The sequence below is a fragment of the Chinchilla lanigera genome, unplaced genomic scaffold (assembly GCF_000276665.1).
Source record: "Chinchilla lanigera isolate Chin_1 unplaced genomic scaffold, ChiLan1.0 scaffold00012, whole genome shotgun sequence".
In the NCBI taxonomy this organism is placed as follows: domain Eukaryota; kingdom Metazoa; phylum Chordata; class Mammalia; order Rodentia; family Chinchillidae; genus Chinchilla; species Chinchilla lanigera.
Genome location: NW_004955413.1, coordinates 30,668,037 through 30,692,618, shown reverse-complemented (window position 1 = coordinate 30,692,618; position 24,582 = coordinate 30,668,037). Strand labels below are relative to the sequence as shown.

The 24,582-nt window shown below is 57.2% G+C and overlaps 1 protein-coding gene across 2 annotated transcripts in view; it reads left to right on the top strand.

Moving 5' to 3' along the window:
• Window positions 1–24,582, top strand: part of Cerk (ceramide kinase) — a 35,477-nt gene that overhangs the window by 1,330 nt on the left and 9,565 nt on the right. Inside the window, exons 1-6 of one of the 2 annotated variants that reach the window (XM_005379519.2) lie at window positions 12,817–12,856; window positions 12,943–13,056; window positions 13,651–13,773; window positions 17,741–17,866; window positions 19,338–19,401; window positions 21,856–22,001. In XM_005379519.2, coding sequence (XP_005379576.2) covers window positions 12,832–12,856; window positions 12,943–13,056; window positions 13,651–13,773; window positions 17,741–17,866; window positions 19,338–19,401; window positions 21,856–22,001 — 598 coding nt within the window. In that variant the 5' untranslated portion in view covers window positions 12,817–12,831. Of the gene's footprint in view, window positions 1–12,816; window positions 12,857–12,942; window positions 13,057–13,650; window positions 13,774–17,740; window positions 17,867–19,337; window positions 19,402–21,855; window positions 22,002–24,582 lie in introns of those variants that run through there. The other variant, XM_005379520.2, reaches the window with a different exon arrangement.

The following is a 24,582-nucleotide window of genomic DNA, read 5'->3' as shown; positions in this document are numbered from 1 at the left end:
CCGCCCGCCCGGGCACCGTGCGCCAGACGGCCGTGGGCGGGTGGGGCCGCCGGGCACCCCTCCAGCCGCCGTTTACACCAAGACGCAGGCTTCTGTTCTCGGGCATCCCGGAAGAAGCCCTGGCAGGCCTGGACCTCGGTGGCGGAGAGCTAGAGGAGGGGCGCCTGGCCTGTGGGGCTTGCTGCGGGGGGGGGGGTCCCCCGAGGACCTCAGCGTTTGGAGAAGCACGAGGTAGTTAAGCACAGCGGAGACACGCCCCACCTGGCACGCAGGCCGTCGTGGGACAAGGACACACGGGCTGCGTCCCGAGCCTCCCCGCAGAGCCGTCTCACGGCAGAGGGTTGGACAGAGGGCAGAGGGATGGACAGAGGCGGATGGAAGGGCTGCCGGCCGAGCCTGCCTAGGAGGGGAGGCGTACAGGAGCGGGGTCTGGACGCTGCCCAGAGGCCCGGGGCCGGCCGGTCTGGGCGGTTCGATCTCATTCATTCCCTGCTTTGCAATTTCTGTTTTTGTTTTGATAGTCGATTGTTTCGTTGAGTGCTGGGGATGTAGCCCAGGCCCTGGAAGTTTTTACGAGAGCCTGGTGGGTTGGGTCCCTGCTGCAATGGGACTTTCCATGCAGGGGTGAGTGTGTCTGATGGAGCCGGGCCTGGGAGGAGAGCCCCGCAGGTTGGGGCAGCGTCCAGGCAGTCTACACTGACGTTGTGGCGACTGACCAGAGCCCAGGAGAGGCCTGGCGAGACAGGAGTCTACACAAGTTGGGGAAATGTGTGTCCAGGAATGGGGCAAAACACCAGGAGCCCCGCGTGTCAGGAGTGGGGTCTGTGTGGGCAGAAAGCTGCGCTGGGATCACCCCTCACCCAGAGGGAGGTGAGGGATTTGGGAGCCCGGCCTGGGGGCTGTATCTGTTTAACCTTCCAGAGGCTTCCGGGGCCCCTGCCAGGAGGACCGACACCTGGAGGGCTGTGGGGCCTTTCAGGAGAAGCAAATAATTCCCTGGGGTGGGACTGGGAGTGGTGGAGATCGGGATTCTCAGGGTGGGCGTTCTCAGTTTTCGAGGCCTTTTTTTATTTGAGGTGCTGGGGATTGAACCCAGGGCTTCATGCATGCTACACAAGCACTGTATTGTGAGCTTCACCCTGGCCCCCTGGTGCTGTTGGGCTACAGTGGGTACTGGGCCCCTGGGGTGCTCGGTGAGGCTGGATTGTGAGGCTTGAGGACTGAGCTGGGTGAAGGTGGTCCTAGGTCAGGGGGTAGTGTCAGATCTGTGTCCAGCACCTGGTTTGGCTTGGGGTCACCACCTGCAGCAGCAGCAGCATTGGAGACCCCGTCTGTGGCCGGGTAGTGGAGACCTGACATGCTCAGTCTTCCTGGTGTTCGTTGTGGGAGAACGTCCTGCTCTGACATCACCCTTGGGCCTCCTAGCACCCCCTCCCAGGGCCAGCTTCCCTGTTCCTGCTTCTCTGATGCCACCAGTGCCTGGCCAGGCTGTTGAGCTTCACTTTGGCGAAGCGTGCCTGCCCTCTGGGCGGGTCTGTTTGAACTGCGGGACTGGCGTGCCAGCACAGGGCTCCCTCCTGGCCAGCGTGGGGCTGCAGGGCCTGGCTGGTGGGCCGTTCACGGAACCACCCTAAGCTCTCAGTGGGAAACACTGGGTTGTGGAGTACAGACAGCCAGCAGCCCCAAAGGGAGTCAGGCCCAAGTTAGGTTGTTGTCACGTACATGCTTGAGGTCAGTAGAGTTGGACTACCGGCCAGCTCGCGGGACATTTAATTCAGTTAGCATCTGTGTCTCCAGCCTCCGTCCAGGAGTCTGGATGAAGCTGGACCGGCCAGGGCTGGGGCCGGGCTGAGGTGGGGAGGACTGTGAGAGCAGCCGAGGGCGGCCCTGGACTCCCAGGACAGGTGGGGGCACACTGCACCTGCTAGAAACGCCTAGAAAAACTGGAAGCCAAGAGCTGCTGGCTCTAGGGGCGCGTGATGCCCTGCAGGGTATGGCTGCACACCACGCGTACACTTGGAGGGTCACCATGCCCCCCAGGGATGGGGCCAGGTATCAGGGACAGAGTTTCTCGGTGGAGGAAGCTGAGCCAGCAGCCCTGCCTGGCCTGGTCTGTGTGTGGGAAGTAGGGCGGACTGGAAACAGGAAGCTGGGGGTGGGGACAGCTCCTCAAAGTGGGTCACTAGCTGAACTTGAAACAGGCCAAAACCGTAGCTGGGCTCTGCCCTGGTTGCAGTGAAACACAATCAATAGGCTCTGGATTCATCCTGTGAGCTTTGGGCTGAGGGTTCTGCATATGTGTGTGTGTTGGGTATTCAAGGGTGGTATGGGGATCTGGGTGTGGTGGTGCCTGCCTGTAATCCCAGCACTTGGGAGGCTGAGGCAGGAGGGTTGCTGTGAGCTCCAGGCCAGCCTGGTCTCACTAAAACATAGTGAGACCTTGACTCAAAAAAAAAAAAAAAAAAAAAAAAAAAAAAAAAAAAAAAGGTGGTATGGGGCCACTGCCTAGGCTCCACCTTTGTGGGAGGAGCCTCTGCTGCCTTCTGCCAGCCCTACCTTGGTGCCCCAAGTTCCTAGGCTGATTGCTGCTGTCTTTGTACAGTTTGTGCCCAGACCTCTAAGCACTGAGTGAAGTGAAGGCACGCCACAATTAATGTGTTTTTTTTTTTTGTTTTTTTTTTTTGCGGTACCAGGGATTGAACTCACGACCTTGCGCCTGCCAGGCAGGCGCTTACGCCACTGAGCTATATCCCCAGCCCCTGTTTTTGGTTTTCTGAGACAGTCCTATTAAGTAGTTCAGATGGGTGTTGAACTCACTATGTAGCCCAGGTTGGCCTTGAACTTGAGGCATTCCTCCTGCCGCAGCCTCGTAAGTGCTGAGATTACAGGTGTGGGCCACTATGCACAGTTTAAGTCACAGATATTTTTTAAAAACTTTTTTTGCTTACAGAATAATTGCTGGAGCTGAGGGTATGTGCAGCTCAATGGTAGCTCACTTGCCTGGAGTGCATTAACCCTGGGCTCTATCCTCATACCACAGCCAAAAAAAAGCACAAAGGATTTCATAAGCTCTAGAAAACAGATAAAGCTGGGCATGGTGTTACACGTTTGTAATCCCAGCACTCGGGAGGCTGAGGCAGGAGGATCATTGTGAGTTTGAGACCAGCCTGAGCTACAGAGTGAGCTCAAGTCCAGCCTGAACTGCATAGTGAGACCCTGTCTCAAAAAAGACCAAAAAAAAAGGGATAAAAAAAGTCTTTAACCTTACACTTGAAATGTGATCAATACTTACATTTATGTAAGTGTAAAGAGAAGCGGGGAGACACACCACAGAATGAGAAGCGGGGAGACACACCACAGAATGTTTTCCCCATTACACACATGAAAGAGAAGCGGGGAGACACACCACAGAATGTTTTCCCCATTACTGTTTACTCTTTTAAATCCTGGTTTGTTTTTTGACATTGGGAGTCCCACTCAGGACCTTGGGCTTACCAGGCAGATACTTGTGCTGCTAAGCTATATCCCCCGCTCTAAACCATGATTTTTTTAAAAGAGCGATTTTGTTGAGGTCTAATTTGTGTGCAGTAAAATCTCCATATTTGTTTTGTTTTGTTTGCTGTTTTGAGACAGGGTCTCCCTGTGCAGTTCAGGCTGGTCTTGAGCTCACTTTATAGCCCAGGTTGGTCTCCAACTTGCAGTGATTCTCCTGCCTCAGCCTCCTGAGTGCTGGGATTACAAGTGTGTGCCACCACACCCAGCAACTCTCCATATTTTAAGGGCATAGTTGGGTGGGTTTAGATACCCATATACCTGTGTGAGCATTGCCCAGGCGGAGACGGGGCGCAGTGGCCGCACCCCGGGGCCTCCCCAGCGTGGCCGTCCTTGCCCCGCTGGTCCCTGGGTGGGTTTCAGTCCATCCGTGTCCACAGGCACTTCACCCTGGGCAGTCACCCCATGCATACTCTGTGCCTGGCTACTTTGCTGCTGTAAGTGCTTAGTGTTTTTAATGAAGGCCTCCACGTGTCAGGGGCTCACTTTTTGTTTGTTACTAAGTAGCATGGCGTCCTGTGGGCGCCATTGTACCGGTTCGCCCATCCATGGGCTCTGGGCTGTTTGCAGCTTGGGGCTGTGTGAGTGAAGAGGCTGTCTTCCTTTCCGGACGCTGGCTTTCGTTTCCCTGGTGCGCACGTGTGAAGTAAGGAGCTGGGCATAGGGAGCCTATGTTTGGAGAAATATGTTCTTTTTGTTTTTGGTACCGGGAATCGAACTCTGGACCTTGCGCTTGCCAGGCAGGCGTGGTTCTGCTGAGCTGTGTTCCCAGCCCCAGAAATGTGTTTTGTTAGATGGGTGTTGCATAAGCCTTTGTACTGATTAGTAGTCAAAAGCTGCTGGAACTCAGAGTCAGGTGGATTAGAGGTTTTCAGGTAAAAGTGAGTTCTGACAAGGAAGCAGAGGACGGAGTGTGGCACGGAGCTTGCACACTTGGAGGTGGAGGCGCCTCCGTGTATCTGTGGAGGGAACCACGGGTCCTGCCCACCTGTTCCGGGCCCAGAAGCTCCATCCAGACTGCGGGTGACGGAGAGGGCAGGATTCTCAGCTCCCCCTCGAGGTCTGGGGCAGCAGTCCACCCCGCGGTGACTCCGCACTTTCCCTGAGTCAGATCGCAGGATTTCACAGGAGCTGAGCATCGCGGTCAAACGTGTAACTCTCCCACCTTGATTTCAAGGTTAACTTTGGTTCCTCTAAAGTAGGCGCACGAGCATCTTGGAAGGCCTCGCAGTGTCTTAGTCCTCGAGGGCTGTGTCGCTCGGTCGTAGTTACTGAACCCTGCTGTTTACGTGTTCAGACCGCTGTGGCCAGTCTGCAAACAAACAGCCACGGCTGGGTGTCAGTGACGCTTCACAGCAGCGGGCAGCTGCCTGGACTCAGGCTGTACGGTACATGGAAACTGCCAGCCCCTGCTCTGAATCACTATTTGTGAGGAAAGAAAAGCAGCGTGACTGTCAAAGCTGCCTTTTGCTGGTGGCTAAAAATGTTTTGAGTTTCCAAAAAGTAAAAGAGACTAAAATCTTGGCCGTTGGGAAAAGTGCTTCCGTGTGGGACCTTGCACAGATGGGATTCCCGCCCAGCTGGGATCTGCTGGGGTCTGCGAGCAGAGGCGCCTCAGGGCAGGTACACTGGCTCCGCGTACCCGAAGAGCACGGATGTTTGCAGACTGAACTTAGGTCTCGTAACTGGCCCAGTGTATTTCTCCCAAAGCAGCTTCACACAGACTTGGATCAGCAGCGTGTGCCCTCTGCTCAAGGACACGAGCTGCAAGGTGGCCCGGGCACCGGCCTGCGTGCCCTGGGAGCTCCAGGAGAGGACGTGTGTCCCGCTGCCGCTGCCAGGGGCTCTGCCGAGCGCCTGGGCTGCTGCTGGACGCTGGTGCCGAGTCCTGCGTCCCGGCTCAGGTTCCGTCCAGCTCTTCTGACCGTTGTCCAGGCGTCCAGATAGAATTGTGGATTTATTTGTTCCTCCTCTCAAGTCTTACCAGTTTTTGATTATCATGATGGATGATCAAAATATACAGTAAAATGTTTATATTAAAAAATTCTTACTTTTATTAGTAGATGTTTGTCGTACATACTAAAAATTTCTTCTACAGTCGAAGACTCGTTACAGTGAGTTCTTCCTCACAGTGCTCCCCATGGTTTGAACCCGGTGATCCCCTCGATCTTGCTTGTGGAGCAGTTCTGGAGTCCTCTTTCGCGAGTGTCTCTTTGAGTGTGGTGAAAATGTGCGGACCGCTGCTGCCCTGCGCTGTTCTGAGGAAAAGCAGGCTCGGGAGAGTGGTTCAGTGTGCCCTCTTCCGCCCTGTCCGCGGGACCTCACGCACGTGCTTGCTGGCTTGGCCTCAACGTCACAGAGACCATAAAAGGGAAGCAGTTTGAGTAGATTCGGGACATCGAGGCAGCCACGACAGCGGCACTGGAAACATCCAGGAAGGGACTCCGGAGCTGCTTCAGGAAGTGGCCAGGGTGATGCGGTCACTGTTACGAACAAAGGGGGCACGTTAGGCGGGAGTTCATGGAAAGGCATCTTTGACTGTAATGCACTTTATTTATTTATATATTTATTTATTTTTGGTCTTTTTGAGACAGGGTCTCACTATACAGTTCAGGCTGGCCTTGAGCTCACTTTGTAGCCCAGGCTGGTCTTGAACTCACAATGATCCTCCTGGCTCAGCCTCCTGAGTGCTGGGATTACAGGCGTGTGCCACCACACCCGGCCTGTAATGCACTTTAAAACCTAAACTTTCATCATAGGTTTTGGTCCCTCCTCGTAGATTTCGGCTGGGGGCGCCAGGTCTTCCTGCAGCGTCGGCCTTGTCCTTGCGCACAGCGCGCTCTGGTCTGAAGCCTGCCTCACCGGCTGTCTCCTGTCAGCGTGCCGCCCGCTTTCCTGGCTCTCAGTCTGCCCATCATGACGTTTGAAGTGAGCTCCTCATATCAGCGCCAACCTGTCTTTGCGATGTGGATGTTGCAGTGTACCTTAGGGACCGGGTTAAATTGTTTGTTTCCTGTTTTCTTTTTCCTGCCTCCCGGTACATTACTTACGTACTCTCCTAGACTTCTACCTGGATCTCTCCGTGTAGTTTTAAAAGCCCTTGGAGCTCCTCACTGTGGCGCCGGGCCGTTGTGTGTCTGAGCGCACCTGTGCGGCGGGCTCCCCCCGGCTCCCTTGCTGGGGCAGTTTCTGCCCGTGTGTACGACTGTCCGCGTTCCTTCTGCTTGTACATTGAGAAGCGCGTCACTGTTACAATTTTACCTCCAGCCCTCAAGTGTAAAGTGGAAAACTCCTGGAGGGAGGAAAGGTGATTGTCGTCCTGGATCTTTGCTTGTTTGTCCCTGACTGGTTCGTCTTCGTGCACTGTTTTTCGTATGTGTTTGCCTCTTGTCGGACTGCGTGGTTTCTGTCCGCCGCCCCCTGCGCAGCCCCATCTTCTGTGGTGGTTACTGTATTTTTCACTTCTTGTATTTCCACCCAGTTCCTCCTTACCTCTGGTTTCTCTGCTGAGCCCTGCGCCTGTGCTGACGCTGACTGGGCCCGCATTCCCGTCGGTGTTTCATCCTCACCGGGGAGCGTTTCAGTGTGTCTGCTCTCAGTCCTGGTCAGAGAACGGGGCATCCGGCTGTCTGGGTGACACTGTCGGGCTCTTGGGTGCTCGCTGGTCCTGGATGGAGACCGAGACACTTCGGGGCGAGTCCTGTGTCATTTGCTTTCTCTGACACTGTTCCCTGGGGATGGGGGAGCCTGGGTACCACCAGGTGGGGTAGAAGCCCAGGGTCCCCTGGCCTGGCTGGCGCTTGGGGGCACTGCTGGGCAGCAGTGCTCTGGCTGCCCAGCAGGCCTCTGCTGAGCCTCCTGGGCTGGGGACCGTGTGCCGTGACAGCCGCCTCGTCCACCCTGACACGGATCGGGGTTGGGGAGCTGGGTCACTTTACTGCTGGAGGGCACGAGAGTCCTGACTCCACCTGCAGCGGAGGATACCAGGCCACTACCGCCACTGGTGGAGCTGAGAGCCTGGCCACGCTCTGTCTCCACCATCACCAGGGTACTGCCCCAGGATGACTGCTGCCCCCAGGGGCTGCTGGGTGCTCAGTGTAGCCTGGAGTTGGAACTGAGATAGGCCGTGTTTTCCCCAGAGTTTGGCTAGAGGTGGGGGTTATCGTCCAAGGTTCTCTTCCTTGCCTGCCTCAGCCTCCCAGAGTGCCCAGATTATGGGTGTGGACTGCCACACCCGGCTATAGAATTTTAAATGAGAACAGGGAGGTTCAGAGAACAGCTGGAAAGGTTCTGCTGTGGGTCAGAGGGCCCGTGCTTGGGCTTGCCGTCCTTCCTGGGGCTCAGTGGTGGCAGCCCTGTGACCTGAGGGCTCGTGGTGAAGCAGTAAGGAGCCTGCCTGCTTATTCACTGAAAGCTGACCTCATTCTAAACTTCGTGGCCGTTAGGAGGGGGCTGCCATAGCCCCTGGCTCAGAACCACCTTGCACCAGCTCACCCGCGACTGCTGATGGAGCGCTCAGCTACGCTAGTGCCACGGATATTTCTTTGTGTGACTTGCATGATGAGCTTTTCTTTCCCATTTTAAATTACAGCCAGCATTTAACAATGAGAATATTTCACATGCAAATCCAAGCCTGGGGCGCATCTGTGTGCGACCCATCCCTGTGCATCTAGGAGGCAGGTCAGATGCTTTTAGGGTCCTCCTGGGGGGGACCCCTTAGCCTCACCCTGGGCCCTGGTGCTGCCCCCCTCGTTCTCCTGGACCCTAGGACCAGCTTCACTGCTTTGGGGCACTTGTGGGCCCGACATGGTTAACTGTACATTAGGCAGGGGGAAGAAAGGTTCTTAAGAAAAACTCCTTGAGCACTGCCTGGAGCTGGTGGGGAGCCCGACACAGCACACTTGCCAACCTGCACACCTGGGCCGTGCTGGCCTTGCAATTCCCTGTCCTTTCGTCAGCTCTTGGCGGAGGGAGGTGGTGAACGTCACCACTGTGGGGTGTAGTTTGTGCTTATGTCGAAGTCCTGGCTACACATTTTCCCCCAGGACTGGGGACCGCACCCAGGTAGCAATGGGCTACCTCCCCAGCCTGTTTTAAGAGAGGGTTTCACTGTGTTGTCCTTGATATTTTCAATCCTCCTGCCTCGGCATCCTGGTTAGCTGGGAGTACAGGCATGTGGCATCGTGCCCAGCTTCCTGGGTACATTTCTAGGAATGGGGAATTACCTCGGGTGACATCTGTGCTGCAGGAGGAAATGTGTGGAAGAACTGCTGCCTGGAAGTGTTTGTCCCCACACTGCCCTTTGTTCCCAAGTGCAGGTCCTTCCTTCCTTCGAGGCCAGCTCTGTCAGCCCTTTCCTGGTGACCTTTGTCCTGTTCTGAATTCACACTGCAGCTGTAATGCCGTCACCTAGCCCAGCCTCTAGGGCCCAGACCAGTCCGTGGGGAAAGCCAGGGCTGCTGCCTGTCCTGCCCGGCCTCTTCCCTCAGAGCCAGGTCTGGTGGGCGCTGGCACACTGGGGCCCAGGGTGCTGTTGGATGTCCAGGTGGCAGGTGGGGACTGTGGGCAGCTGGGCGCACCCTCCTTGGTCCGTGGCTGGTTAGGAGCAGAGCTTGGCCTTGAGGCCAGGCTTGTCGGGCTGCATCCAGCTGCGGCTTCTTTTTCTCGTGCCTCTGTCTCCCTGTGTGTCCTGCCGGGCTACAGCTACCCTCCCCACAAGCCATGGAGGCTCATGCAGGGTGCCCAGGAGGCCAGACTGACCACATGTGCTGTGTAAACACACCCAGCGCCCAGGGACCCCAGGTGGTGGTGCCAGGGGGCCACCATGCGTCACAGCCAGACATGGTCTCCGGGGTGCAGTGGGAGCTTCTGAACAGATGTGAAGCTCTCTGCAGCCAGGCCCATCTCGGAGCCCGATATGCTCTGTGCCTAGCCCTGTGGCCACCGCTTGGCTTGGCAGTGACTGTGCAGAAGGCTCCGTCAGGGACCAGCGCCGTCTTCCCGATGCTGCGTTCCCTGCCCCGTCCTCACAGTGGGCCATGGAAGCCAGGCTCGGTGTGAAGGAGGGGATACGGGGCTGCAGGACGCGTCTGGAGACAGCAGCGGGCTGAGAAGGAGAGGGGTTGGCGTGGGTTCTCCGGGAGCTGGCTCAGGCTCCGGGTGTTACTCCCCGTGTCTTGGATGTGCTATTTCCCTTCAGTGTCGCTTTCCTGGTCAGTAAGATGAGGGCTGCGGTGTCCACCCTTTGAGGCCCCGCTGCGCCCGAGCTCGAACACCTTGCCTGGGGGCGGCCGTGCCCTCGGGCCGGGCAGCCGAGTGCAGACTAGCAAGGCAGCATGGAGGAAGCTAGGCTGCACTTGGGGCCAAACAGGCCCTGCGTGCTGGGACGCTGGGGGCATCCGTGCAGCAGAGCAGGCAGGGCCACCTCTGAGTGTGCGCCTTGCGGTTCAGCGTGTGGGCACTAGGGATGGGTAAAATGGCCCTGGAGCCGTGTCGGGCTGGGAGTGCAGGGGGCCCAGACCCCAGGGTCAGGGCTGCAGCGCCACGTGCAGAGCTGGCCCCCCACGGGTGGGTGCGGGCGTCAGCGTCGGTGATGCGGGTCTCCAGATCAGGGTGTATGCTCTGCGTGGTGACCCACAGGCAAGGCCAGGCACGGTAGTGCCCAGGAGGGGGCAGGCAGGGGCCATGCTGAAGGGCCTGGCTCGGTCCTGAAGGCTGTGGGAGATGCCACTGACACAGCCAGTGAGAGGGCGCTTCTGGGGGACAGTCCTGGGAGAGGGCGCGGGAGGGGTCACTGGGTGGAGGCGGAGCAAGGCTGGTGGGCAGAAAAGTCGTGGGTGGTGCTTGGCCACCCGGCTCTACCTCTGCATTGTGCCCCAGGCCCACAGCGCCCCACACTCCAGGGGAGACCCCTGCCCCCGCCTTGCTCTCGGGTTCTCTCGCTCCTGCCTCCCCCTTCGCTCCTGCCCGACCGCGGGAGCCCGTCTGCCCCCCGTCCTACCGCCATGGACATCTGGGAAACGCTGTCTTCAGAGCTGTGTCCCACTGGGCAGTGGGGGGGGGGCTGTGGCCGGCCAGGCTCCGTGGACTGTGCTGCCTGCTGCTGCCTGGCGTGGGGCAGTGTGTTCTTCAGGCCGGGCTGGCGCGGTGTGTGGCGCGTCCTGACACCTGAAGGTCCTCCTTCGCCTTCCCAGGCTGCCGGGCTCCGGGAGGGCGTGCGTCTGTGGCTCTGCCATGGTCATCCTGGAGTCTCTGCTCCCCTTTTCGCGTTCCAGTGTCTTTCAGCCCGTGTTGGGGTGTGGAGAGACCTGCACTGCTCCTGCCCCCAGCCTGGGAACGGCCCTGGTGATGACAGCAGGGAAGCTGGGAACCCTGAAGCTTGTCCTCAGTCGCAGGAGTGCCCTGCCTCTTGGCTTCCTGGGCTGTGCTGTGAGAAGGAGCTGTCCGGTCACCTGTGAAGTGTGCGGTGTGGTTTACTGTGCAGCGAGGCTTCCTGCCTCGTTTGTGTTCTCTGTGATAACATCAGAGGGCGAAGCAGTTGTAGGCCACGGGGTGGACTCGCCCAGAAGAGCGCAGTGGCCTCCTGTGAGCCTGGCTGCAGGCCTGGCGCTGAGACACAGATGCCTCCCGTTGGCTGCTGGTCTCGGAGGAACGATGGGCAGAGGATTGGGCGGTCGCGGGGTTTGGGTGCAGGGCCGCGACGGTGCGGGATTTTGAGGGCTGAGAGCGGGCGAGGCCTGCCAGGCTGCTAAGGAGCGAGCTGTGGGAGAGAAGCCCCGAGCGCCGTGGGGCAGGAGGCTGCCGCCGTCCTCCCCCTTTGTCCCCAGTCACCCTCGGGGGAAGCCCGGCCGGTGGTTCAGGCTGGCCTCCAGGCGCCAGAGGCCCAGCTCGCCGCCTCCTGTGGTGTTCCGACCCCGCGGGCAGCAGCTTCAAACCGACGCAGGAGGACGGCTCACGCTGCAGCAACACGCTGTCTCTGCTTGGCTCCGTGAAGATGCCGTATTTTAGCTAGATTGTAGGTTTCGTAGCCAGCCTAGGAAGCTAACCGCAAATTATAACGTCCTTTTATGTGAAAATACATTGTAAATCCCTAACTGATTTTCAGCAAAGCTTTGGGAATCTAGCCTGTTCCGAGGAGGCCTTGCTGCTTCAGTCTCCCGCCCCTCCTGCCCGGCGCATTCCTTCCGCCCCGGCCCAGTCACAGCCTGTCATCCGCCCCAGCTGCTCCCAGCTGCGCCTGTAATCACTGCATGCCTGGGCGTGCTCGGGCTCCTCCTGGTCTTGGTGTCGGGAGGGCCCGTGCTGTCACCCCAAGGGCCACCCAGGGCTGCCCTCCCTCCCCCTGCATCCGACCGCCTGTCTCGCGGAGCCTTCCCAGCATGTTCCTGCTCGGCCTGCTCCTCACACCCCGTGGCCCTGGCGGCCCAAGACCTGCCTCCTCCTATCTGCGCCATCCCAGCAGCTTCATTGCTGAGCCAAACCCGCCCCCAGGACAGATGCTGTGTCTCAGGCGGGTCACGTGGGCGGCCAGGAGCGTCAGCCCCTGCTGCCCGGGGCTGCGGGCGACGGCGAGGGAAGGCAGAGTGCCCGTGAGAGGCCAGGCAGCTGCTGGGCAGCCTTAGCTCCGGGCTGGGAAGTGAGGGGCTGAGGACGGGCCCAGTGGCAGGACCCTGCTGGCATGCGGGAGGCCCTGGGCTCAGTGCCCCCAGCACCGGATTTGGGGTTTCCAGTGAGAAGATGCCTTTACATCTTCGTTCTGTTTTAATTTTAGTTTTCATTGGCGCATGCTTGCAGTGCTTGGCGACCACACTGCCCGCGTGGAGCTGGCTCCTGCGCAGAGCGCATCTTCGTCCCTTCTCCACCCGCTCCTCCCCTCCCTCCACCGCGTGGCTCCCTCCCCATCCGAGAGCATCTGTCCCCGTTTCCTGCCGTCTGTCTTTTGTCTTGCTCTTTGTTTATACTTTGGGCTTCTCCTGTAAGGGAAGCCGTGTGGTATTTCAGCTCGTGTGTCGATTTATTCCACTTAGCGTGGTGGTCTCGAGGTGCATCCATTTTCCTACAGATGACTCAGATGCCTTCCTTGTTGATGTACACAGTGCTCACGTTTATCGTGGGGAATCTGCTCCTGTGCTCATCCGTCCTTCCTCACGGGAGAGCGGTACTCTGCCGTGTGTGAATACCACGTCTCCTCCATCTGTCCATCCGCTGGGTATCCAGGCCGCTTCTGAGAGTGGCGTTTGTGAGTTGTGCTGCTGTAAACGGGGTGTGTGGGTCACTGGAATGCCAGCTCCATGGCTCTCGCCTGGTGAGAATTTGGAAGCAGCACATTCTCGGCCTCGACGTGGTGCCCCGTGCAGATTCTGATGTGCTTACGCGGCTGTGGTCTTGCAGATGCCTGCTCGGTGCCCGTGTCCGAGATCATCGCGGTGGAGGAGACGGAGGCGCAGGGGAAGCACTACACCAGCGGCCGGTGGCAGAGAATGGAGAAGCCGTTCGCATTCACGGGTGACGCCCCCTCAACCCCGTTTTCCCGGTAGCTCCCTTTGGATGGCAGAGACGGGCACTTTCCATCACACTTTGACAGGCTCGCTGATTTGGTTACCTTTATAAAATCCTCCCAAGGCCATTTTTCTAAGATCTACTTCCAGTTAGTGTTTTTGTTTGTTGCTTGCCTTTTTTCTTAATTTTTAAAATGTGGCCTAAAGGCGCTGAGAAACAGCATGTTTTTTGTAGGCGAGAACTTGGCCAGGTGTGGTGGTGCACAGCTGTAACCCCAGCACCGTGGGAGGCTGAAGCAGGAGGGTTGCAGTTTTGAATGTAGCCTGAAAGCCACTTAGCAAGACGCTTTCTCAAAATCTGAAAACACAATAAGTTCTGGGGGTGCAGCGCAGTGTATGGTCCTGGATTCAATTCCTAGTGCTGCCAGAGAGAGAGAGAGAGGGAGAGAGAGGGAGAGAAAGGGAGAGAGAGGGAGAGAGAGGGAGAGAGAGAGAGGATCCTGTGGACCCTAGGTGCGTGGCTGTGAGTGTCCCCTGCCTGGGGTTGAGCGGTGGCCGCAGCCCTCACTGACGCACGCCTCACTTCTCTCTCTCGCTGCAGTGCACTGCGTGAAGCGTGCCCGGCACCACCGCTGGAAGTGGGCGCAGGTGACCTTCTGGAGCTCAGACGAGCAGCTGTGTCACCGGTGGCTGCAGGCGCTGCGGGAGCTGCTGGCGGGGCTGAGTATGTGCCTTCCACATCTCCAGGGCCGGGTCTGAGAACAGTCCCTTTTACTTGTTTCTGAATTTACTAAGCTGGGTGTGGTGGTGCATACCTGAAATCCCAGCACTCAGAGGCTGAGGCAGGAGGATCCCTGTAAATTCAAGGCCAGCCTGGGCTGCATAGTGAAACCTTGTCTCAAAAAACCCAAAATAAACATAATAAATAAAAATAAATGTCCTAATTAATGGATAGTGAGCTGCACAACCAGGCAGCGGGGGAGCCACTCACCCCTAGCAGTGGCCCACGGGCGGTGACGGGTCAGTGCCGGGCCAGCCTCCAGGTGTGACGCCCCTGGGAGACTCGAGTCTGTTACTTCCGGTTCATGGAGATACCCATCTGTCTGCACATGTAGTGGAGTCGGCTTGGTATCTGAAAATAGCATCTGATTCTATTATTTCAGCTTCTCTGACTTTCACCTCTGTCTCACCTGTGTTTTCACGTGCTTCTGAAGTAAAGCAGAGATGCAAGAAGCGCTCGTGTCTGTGTGGCTGGCTGAGTGCTCCCGCCGAGTGAGCACCCCGTGACAGCACCCGGCCCTGCAGGGAGGCCGCTTGCCGGAGGGCCTCGCGATCCGGCGGTCGCTCTGGATCTGGCCCTGCCCTGAGCACTGTGTGTGCGAGTCGTGCACAGCGCCCGCGTGTGGCTTAGGCTGTCACCCTCGTTGCCGTGGCCCAGGTCACGTGGACATCGCCTGGACAGCGTGCTATGGGCTGCCCCTGGCAGTGGTGCCGTGACCGTGCCAGCTCATGCGCACTCGAGCTTCTCTTGGGCGCGTGCCCGGGGCTGGAAGGGTCCGTGGCAGCCGGTACTGTGTGCGCTTGCCAGCGTGGGCCGCGTGTCCTGATCGCTGCGTCGGGTCGCCGCAGCGCTGACCTTGCAGCCGGGCTGACGGCTGAGGAGGTGGAGCATGTCCAGCGTTCACGGGCCGCTGCCTGTCTTCCTGGGGTTTCTTTCAAGTCCGTGTCCACATTATTGTCTGATTATTTCTTGCCTTAATGGTGGTAGAAACTTCCCACATTGTAGTAAAATCTTTTCACTGACCTTCTGAAGTACAGATACTGCTCCTGTCCTGTAGCTCGCATCCCTGTCCCTGTCCCTGTCCCTGTCCCGCTCCTGCTCTCTCCCTCTCTCCCCCCCTCTCTGTCTCTGCCTGTCCCTGGCCCTGTCCCTCTCTCCCCCTTTCTTCCTGTACTAGGACTTGAACCCAAGGCCGGGTGCATGCTCCTGAGCTCCATCCCCAGCACTTTGTATTTTCCATTCTGGGACAGGGTCTTGCTGAGTGGGATTTGTGACCCTCCCAGCCCAGCTCCCCTGGGAGCTGGGGTTCCAGGTGTGCGCCCGCGTGCTGGGCCTCTGTCTCTTGGGGAGCAGAATTCTTAGTAGAGTGTATCTTTTTATGCTTTAAACTGTGAGGTTGGGTCCCACTTAGGCATCCCAGGGCGCTCCAGGGTCTCAGCCGTGTGCTTGTCAGGCTGCTGCTCCCTGTCACGCTGAGCCCGAGGTCCTTCTGGAGTTGGTGTTCGTGCGCGGGACTGGGGACGCGGTCGGGGTTTGTTTTCCTTGGAGCACTCTGCCGGGAAGGACCGTCCTCCTGCTGCCGTTTGGTTTTCATTTTGCTGGGATGAGGAGGTCTAACAGAGCTCTGCCTCCCCCGGCGCTGGTGGCCTCTCCTTCGCGCTGACGCTCGGCGGTTCTTGCGGAGGGCACAGCCAAGCCAGCTGTGCGTGGTGACAGCGCGTTTCTTCTCCCTCAGCTCTTCTTTGTCTTCGTTGTTGCCCAGGTGTGGATCAGCAACGTGACCGCAGCATGCTTGTCTTAATCCTGACTCGGGCAAAGTTTCCAGCATGCTGCCATTAACCGTGTATCTTACTCCCGGGAGGCTGAGGCAGGAGCACTGCAAGCTCTGTGTTGCCAGCCAGGGAAACGTAGTACGAACAGGTCACAGAAATAAAAAGGCCAGGGATGTAGCTCAGTGGTGCAGCAATTGTCTACACACATGAACCCCTGGGTTCCATCCCTAAGACTATAGGAAAAAAATACTTTTTAGGTTTTTCTGACATATTTTAATTAGAGGTTGGGTGTGATGGTGCATGCCTATAATCCCAGTACTCAGGAGGCTGAGGCAGGAGGATTGCTATGAGTTTGAGCCCAGCCTGCTACCTAGTGAGTTCATTGTGTAGCTTAGGCCAGGCTGAACTATATAGCAAGACCCTGTCAAAAAAATAAATAAATAAACAAATTCCCTAGTGATCCTACTTTTCTGAGGGTTTTGGTGTTTTCAAGGCCTGAGTGGGTGGTGGGTTTGATGCGTACTTTTTCCTCCTCTCTGGTCTCTTGCAGGATGAGAGAGGCCAGGTGTGTTTTGAGTTAAACATGAGCGCCCAGAGAAAGCCCACTTTATGCAGCCCAGAAGTTCACCCCTGACACTGCCTTTGTGTTGGTGACATGGGACTGGGCCTTGGTGGGGGTGCCCTTGTCTGCTTTGCTTTGGGGTCACAGCGGCCTCGCACGAATCCCCGATGTCCCCCGCCCTCATCCTGGAGGAGGTGCCTGATGTTGGGCGGTTTCTCCCTTGTGGCTGGAGGAGTTCCACGTGAAGCCGCTGCAGCCTGGGCTTCTCAGCGGGAAGGTTCTGTTGGTGGCCACATGTTCCCTACTAGATACCAGGTTTTCTGTGTGTTCCGACGTGGCAGTAAATCGTGGCTTTTGAGATGTGTGTCACTGTAGATAATTTACCAGCAGGAGCCGAGGATAGCTCCTTCCATTTTCTCTCTTAATACCTGTAGATTCCACAGTGGTCTTCGTGCCTCTCCCCAAGAGGGGTAACTTGTGTTTTCTCCCTTTGTGCTGTCACTTTTATTAGGGACTTACCAATTTTATGAATGCTTTCAAAAGAGCAGATTCTTGGCCGAGCTGATTCTTCTCTTGTGCATCTCCCCAGTATTCATCCTGAGTGCTGTGAGACAGACGCGGAGAGCCTTGTGCATGGACCTGCTGTCCGTGCCTTGTTGCGGTCCAGCCATCCCTCCCTCTGTCCACTAATGGGTCACAGTTCTTGCTGCCTTTCCGAGTAAGTGAGGCCATCCCACCCTCACACGAGTCATTAGCCAGGGAGCAGTCATTAGCCGGGGGCAACGTTTTGTCCGAATCCCCAGGCTCAGCCCAGTTCAGTATCTTGGGTGCTCTCTCTGCTGGTGGCTTGTGTCGTCATCTTTCCCTGTCCCTGCTGCAGAGCCCCTGGGGACTGGCCACGTCCCACCCGTGCGTTCGCGGTCTGTGCCAGGCAAGGGTGGTCAGCCTCTGCCTGTCGGGACTGGTGCTGGTTTGGACAGGTGGCTCCAGGCTCTGGCATGGATGTGTGGTTTTAACTTTCTTGTTACTTTTGATTTGTTAAATTTGTTAAGTGGCAGAATCTACTTGGACTGAACAATATGGAAATGTGGTAGTTGTCCTGAGTAGGTGGGGGCCTCAGGAAACCCTGGCAGAGGCTTCTGGGGGTCTCCAAAGGGACAGAGGCCAAGGCCGAAGCCACATACCCTCACTCCCTCTCTCCTTCCCCCACATCCGCTTTTGCCTGGTCTGTCGCTCTCTCCCCAGCTCCTCTCTGAATGCCTGGTTCACGCCTCCCACTCCCTAAGAGCTTATCCCAGTCCCTCGAGCAGAAGGGCCCAGCCGCCCAGGCCCGCACCTCACAGGCCTGGGAGAGAGCTTTGTCCCTTCCTTCCACGTAGGCAATGTGGGAAGGCCCTGCCATCTCCTCGAAGAGGGGGAAAGTCCTCCTCATGGTGCTTCAACATTTTAGAATACTTTCCTGGAGTAGAAGGGAGCAGACTTGTGAGGCCCTCAGACGTGGATTCCGTCCAGTGCACAGGTCCGGATCTTGCATTTGTCGTACTCACTGTGGTCTCCCTAATGTGCTTGTTTGTAGCATGCAGACCGAAGAACTTGCTGGTGTTCATTAACCCCTTCGGGGGAAAGGGCCAAGGCAAACGGATATACGAGAGAAAAGTGGCACCTCTGTTCTCTCTGGCTTCCATCTCCACTGACATCATTGGTAAGGCCTCCCCAGAAGTGGGCAGGAGTAAACCTGAGAGGGAGTCAAACGCAGTCACCTGAGAGGCAGGTATGGTGACGCATGCCAGTAACTCCAGCACTCTGGAGGCTGAGGCAGGAGGATCGCCATGAGTTCCAGGCCAACCTGGGCTACATAGGGTGACCTGTCTCAAAAAACCAAACAAATATATATGAACATTTTGTATGTATTAGAGAAGATTTTTATCCTCTAGGATTTTTTTTGTTATAAGAGAGTAAAAAATTAACAAACAAAGCCCAATAACAATGATTCACAATTTCAAAACAAGATGATAGAAAATTAACAATGACTTTTTTTTTTTGGTCTTTTTGCAACAGGGTCTCACTATGCAGTTCAGGCTGGCTTTGAGCTCACTTTGTAGCCCAGGCTGGTCTTAAACTTGCAACAATCATCCTGCCTCAGCCTCCTGAGTGCTAGGATTACAAGCGTGTGCCACCATACCCAGCTCAACAGTGGTTGTTATATTGCATATTGTTAGCTTCAAAGTAATTGTTCAGATCTTCTAGGATTATTTCAAACAAAATAGAATTCTTACCTACCAGAATAGGAAAAATGCAAAATAAGTAATGCCGTCCTTCCCACTGGTAGCTAGGTCTTAGCATATAAAGTAGTGAAGCAAAACACTAAGACGATGAAAGGACAAAGATAAGGGACAGAGCGTTCTACAGTTCTTGTAAGCAGAGACTCAAGTGCCCCATCTTGAAACCGCGTCCGCCCTAGTGGCACTTTTTTTTTTTTTCGGGTACCGGGAATCGAACTCACAACCTTTGCACTTGCTAGGCAAGCGCTATGCCTCTGAGCTAAATCCCCAGCCCCCCTAATGGCGCTTTAAGAAACCTAACACGCCCTCCCTCCTGCTCACGGTGCCAGCTTGCAGGGCCGGGCAAGGCTTCGTATGACTAAAAGCCACTGGCCACGCAGGTCGAGACCCTAAGACATTCCGCCCACAGTTCTGTGTTTTCTGAATCGTTCCTAGAGACAATCACTGTCCCCAAGCCTGAGCGACACAAACGTCCCTGCCAGGCTTCGTGATGGCCCTGCACAAGGTGCCCCACGGCCCTGCGAGGGCCTCTGAAGTGTGCTGTGTGACACTGAGGAGCTTCCAGGGAGAGTGGCCGTGACGCCATGGGGTACGAGGCCTGGAATCGTGTGTGCAGAGGAGAATCAGGAGACCTTTGTTCTTTATGCCGGGTGCAGGACTTGGGGCTGGCGGTCTGCGTGCCGATGCTTTCTAAAATTGTGAGAGTGACCTGTAGAATCAGGAAACGTGTAGCACAGAAGCTGTAATTGCTTCGGAGGAAGTTACTTGTGTTGAACTAGTCTTCCCGGAACGTCTTCAGGGCCCCTGGACTCCTTGCTAAGCACCGTGTCACTCGCAGAGCTGCAGGCGTGGATGCAACAAGCTATTCAGTGTCCTTTTGTTTTCCCACAGTCACTGAGCACGCGAACCAAGCCAGGGAGACCTTGTACGAGATCAGCCTAGACAAGTACGACGGGTGAGTCAGCGCCCCTCCTCACCACCACGCGTGGTACCCTCAGCGCAGTGACGGGGCCTTTCCCGGGCAGAAAAGGCAGCGATGTCGGGTCGCAGCCCCTTCCCTACTGGGCAGCAGCTGCCTTTCCCTCTTCCTGCAAGGCTGCTCCGTGCAACCAGACCGGGCTGGGTCACGGAATGTTGAGATGCGTCGCCTTTGTGGTTGTAGGTCCTGCTTTGCTGGTAGGTTTTGAGCCGTTTGCCCGTCACCGAAGACTTCCCCAAGATACTGCTTTATGTCATGTCCTGTCATTTGCACGTCCCGCACCATCTAACTTGTTTCTTACTACTCACTGTACATGCTGAGGCCCTTTCCAATTTTTCTCTCAAAATAAGGCAGCCTGCTTGTGTATAAATCTCTCTGCGAGACCGACGCTGAAGTGAGACCCTTTCCACGCAGTGCTGGAGCTCACACTCTGCCTGTGCGCTGAGGCGCAGCCCCCCAGCTTCCTTCGTGCTCATGCTGTATCGTCTCCTGTCCGTGCCAACATTTTGGTGTTATTACTGTACAGATTCTCTGCTTAATTTTTTCTTGCATAAGCACTCTTTTCTCTGCTTAATTGAACGTGAAAATCTTTAATTTTTTAAGAAATACGTGTTTTAGTGAACTAATTTTCACTTTGAATTGATTTTTATGTTCTTGGTGCATTGTCTTCTGTTAGCCATATAAGCTAGTAATTTGTTCTTTTTTTTTTCTCTTTTTGGTACCAGGAATTGAACTCAGGGCCTTGTGCTTGCCAGGCTGGCACTGCACCGCTGAGCTACGTCCCTGACCAGTCATTTATTTTTTTATCCAACAGTAATAGGCAGTTTATAACCTGTTGTCATATTTTTTGGGAAATATTTCTTCTGGTTTTTAAACTGTCTAATTTCGCTTGTGGTGTTGTTTTTAGTTTCCAAGTTTACTTACTGCACTTAGGTCTGTCCCTCTTGCTCTTCTTTTTTGTTTGGTACCGGGAATCGAACTTAGGAGCTTGTGCTTGCCGGGCAGGCGCCGTGCCGCTGAGCTGTGTCGCCCCCCGTCCGTCTCTTTCTAAGCTCCCTGTTGTCAGCTGCTGTGTGACTGGGGGCTTTTCGGTTTCATTTCCCTGTTGAGTCTCAAGACTTGCAGGCAATGTGTTACACGCTGGAAGTGAGTTTCTAACCACCGTGATTCGTTCCATGGGCCTTGTTGGAGGTCTTCCACCCCCAGCCTGTGGGTGCCGAGGTTAGAAAGGGAATGAAGGGGCCTTTGGCCCTGCAGCGAGCTGAGGCCTCTCTCACTTCCCTGCCAAGCTCTGTAGGAGCGCTCAGCAAGCCCTGGCCTACAGAGCTCGCCCCACATCGGGAGCATCGCGTGAGCTTCAGTGTCACTGCTGGGGACTGGCTCACCCAGCCACTGCACCCTGGCCGTCGGTCTGGAGCGCCGGAGGCCGGGGCCTGGGCGTGATCCATGAGCAATGCTGAGCCCACCGCAGGTGTGGCAGGTGCCATTGTACTTTCCAGGGCCTGAGCCGCGGTCCCTGTCCTTGAAACCATGGCAGCCCCAGTAGTGGGCACACAGGACACACTGGAGAGCAGCAGGCACGCTGCCTAGGTCTAAGGGGGCACGAGCAACAGGCAGCCCTGCCCCTCCAGCCACGGCCCCCAGCCCTCCTCCTGGCAGCAGAGCCTCTGCTTCGCATGAGTGCTCTCGGGTTGCCGGGGCTCCGAGCCCATCCTCTGCCTTCCCTCCGCGACCTCCGCTCTGCCATGGTCACACCAGGCTGGGGCCGCTTTCCCTGCAGGCCGCCCGCCTCCCTCCGCCAAGCCCGCTCCTCCCTGTCGCCCAGACGGTCCTCAGCAGCCCAGGCTCGGCACGCACTTGGTCCCCAGCTCCTGGTTTGCGGGGCCTGGTTGGAGGCTCACTCTCTGAGTGTAGACTGTCCTCCCAGCGGACGTCGGTCACCGTGCACTCTGCCAGTCAGGCGAGGGGAGGGCGCTGCGTGTGGGGTCCCCGAGCCTCCCCTCCCACGAGGGCCCCCCGATGCCTGCGCTGCAGTGGCAGAATTGTAGCCGCGCAGGTCTGGCACTTCTGCTCGGCTGGGAGTTTAGCTTTAGTTTTTACCTATCTTAACTTGTGCGGTGCTGGGGATGGGACGCGGGGCATCACGCGTGCTAGGCAGGGGCTGTGTCCCTGAGCCACACCTCAGCCTGCGTTTAGGAGCTGGCCAGGGGCAGTTGGGTCCGAGTGCTCTGTCTGGAAACCCGACGTCCCGTGCTCCCTGCGGGAGAGCCGCGTGGGCTGTCTGGGTGACCTTGTCACTCAGGACTTTCTGACAGGCACGTTCTCAGAGCTCTGCCTCGGCCCAACCTCGCAAGCTGCCCCGATGCGGGAGGCCCCAGCCGCCCTGTGCCCCGCTCGCACCGGGCCCTGATGCGCCCGTGTTCCCTGCAGCCTGGTCTGTGTCGGTGGCGACGGCATGTTCAGCGAGGTGCTGCACGGTCTCATTGGGAGGACGCAGAGGAACGCTGGTGTGGACCAGAACCACCCCCGGGCTGTGCTGGTGCCCAGCCCGCTCAGGATCGGCATCATCCCCGCAGGTGAGGAGTGCGGCTTTGCGGTCCCCGTCCGTGGCTCGGCTCTCCAGGGCAGGTCTCCTGTCCCTGGGCTATTCGTCCCCCTTCCGCTTCACTGCTTCACAGAAACAGAGGTTTCTGTCACCATCCAGTGAGCTGAGCGCGTGAGCGTCTGCCGGGAACTGCGTCCTGCTCCCCAGCACTGCCCCATCCGTTCGAACCCCCAGCAGTGGGCGGGCAGAAGTGACTCTGGGGGTGGGGCTGCAGGCCAGTGTCGGCTGGCGCCTGGTGCTGGGCTGGGCAGGGGTGGTTCCTGGGTGGCGCTCTGGAGGGGTGACTTCTGCTGACCGGAGGGTGCGGGGGTTGGGCAGCACGCACAGGGTCCCGAGGGGAGGGGTGAGTGAGGGTGGAGAGGGAAGGGCAGTGGAGACCCAGAACGGGACCCTGCTGACCGTGTGGGTGCCGGGGCCGTGTCCTGATGGCGTCTCCTCAGAGGTGCATTTACTGTCCTGGGAGAAGTGCCTGGCTCTTGTGGCGGTTTCAGCGCTAACCCTGTGTGCTGCTGTCCCAAATGAACCCTTGCCTTGTGCCCCCCCCACGCCCTGGACCCTTGGTGTGGCCACTGTGGCAGAGCCTCCTCACAGACCTGGCGTGGCGACCTTCCCGTGGTCAGTCCCGACTGTCCCCACTCGTGGTGCACACGGGAAGCTCGGCAGTGAGGTCGAGGTGGGCAGGTGGGGACGTGGACAGGAGGAGGCGGCGTCTCAGAGGGAGGTCACACTCTGCTGCTGCTGCCCCAGCTTCTTAGCGAGTCTCCCGGACGGCACCTCCCCTTCTAAGCCCCACCCCCACAGCCCCATCTGGTGACAGATCTGTGGATCGCGCCGTTCCCCTCCTCCGCTTGGGTGGTGGCTGGTGGCCTCAGGCCTGATCTCAGGACAGAGGCTCACTTTTGAGAGGATTTCTGTTAGCCTGTAACCTAATAACCATAGGCTGAAAATAGATAATGGGCGGACCGTAATCCAAGTCCCTTTAGCTCTGGGAAGTTTTGACGGAGCAGTTACCGGGGAACCATGTCACTGACCTACATGAGCATGCAGCCACTCCTGGGGACCCAGTCCCATTGAGGACAGCCGGCTGGTGGCGCCGGGGCCCGGGTTGTAGAGGACAAACACTCGGTTCCCTGGGGAGGCAGACCCCTTTCAGTGAAGCCGAGGTCACCAAGCCGTCCACAGGGGTCGGAGCAGAGCCTCTGAGTGCCTGGCTCCCGTGGCACTCCGTTGGGTTTGCGTAAGGCTTTTGCTGCAGGCGGCGACCAAGGGCTGCAGGCCCAGCACAGGAGTGCACGTGGGGCCCTGTCCGCGGTCTGTCCCTGTCCCGTCACAGAGACCCCACGGCTGTCCTGTGGCTGACAGAGCCCCCCGCGTGCACTCGGTGTCTGCTTGCCTTGCTGGGTGTGCTGGCCCTAAGGATGTTCTGCTTCTTCAAGTGACCCAGATGCCGTGTCGCTGCCAGTCGCTGTGCCCCTGGAGGACAGCGGGCATCACTGCCGTCTTCACTCCCTCACCCGCCTCCATCGCCCTCCGTGGGGTGTCCATGCTCACTGAAGCCAAACGCTGGTGCCCATGGGCCCAGAGGCTCCAGGCCTGAGTGACTTCCGCGTGGACATCGCTGGCCTGGGGTCTCAGTGTCCACTTGCTTCCCCTGTGATGGCCACGTCCGGTTCGGCTGGCCGTGGGGCCTGGGCACGGCCCCACCACATCTGTGTGTGATTCTGCCCAGTCTGCAGGGCGACCGTCTCACTGGCCGTCTCTCTTCGTGTTTCTCTCCTCTCCTGGAGCCCGAGCTGCCCTTACAGCTTGCTTGTTCGCTTCTGGGCTTCTGCCTTTTGCCCAGAGAGTGTGCTGCCTCTTTTGACCCTGGGACTATTTGGACAGCTCTCATCCTGGTAGTGGGTTATGTTTTACAACTCTTTTCCAAGTTAGGGTTTGTTTTTTTTTTTTTTTTTTTTTTGAGATAGGGTCTCACTACATAGTCCAGGCTGGCCTGGAACTCACTATGTAGCTCAGACTGGCTTCAAACTCACAATGATCCTTCCGCCTCAGCCTCCCAAGAGACACGGGCATGTGCCGCCACTTTCAAGTTAGGTTTTATCTGTTAATGATACAAGGGACAGAAACTCCCAACCTGCTAGATGTCTGGACGAGTTCGTGTTCTCTAAAATTGAAGAACGAATCTTAGGAACAGCTGAGGTTAAGGGCGGAATGTATTTATTGGGGGAAAGAAAGCTTGTGTTCACAAGAGACAGAAAGGGTCCCAAGTGGGTTGCCAAAGGCCTTACCTTTTCTAGGGATTTTTATGGAGCAAAACCACAAGGTGAGGTGGGTCCAAGGTGGAAAACATGGGAACTCACAAGGTGGGCGTGAGGTGGACAAAACTATGGTCAGCCAATAAGATTACGAGTGTAATTGTTCAGGTAAAATTAACTAAATCAGGATCAAATGGGTAAGCAAGTCACATAGCAAATGGGCATGAATACAGGACAGGGGCCTTTCCTGTACGGGGTTGGGTTGGTGACTCTTCCTGGCTTTTTCAAGGTGACCCA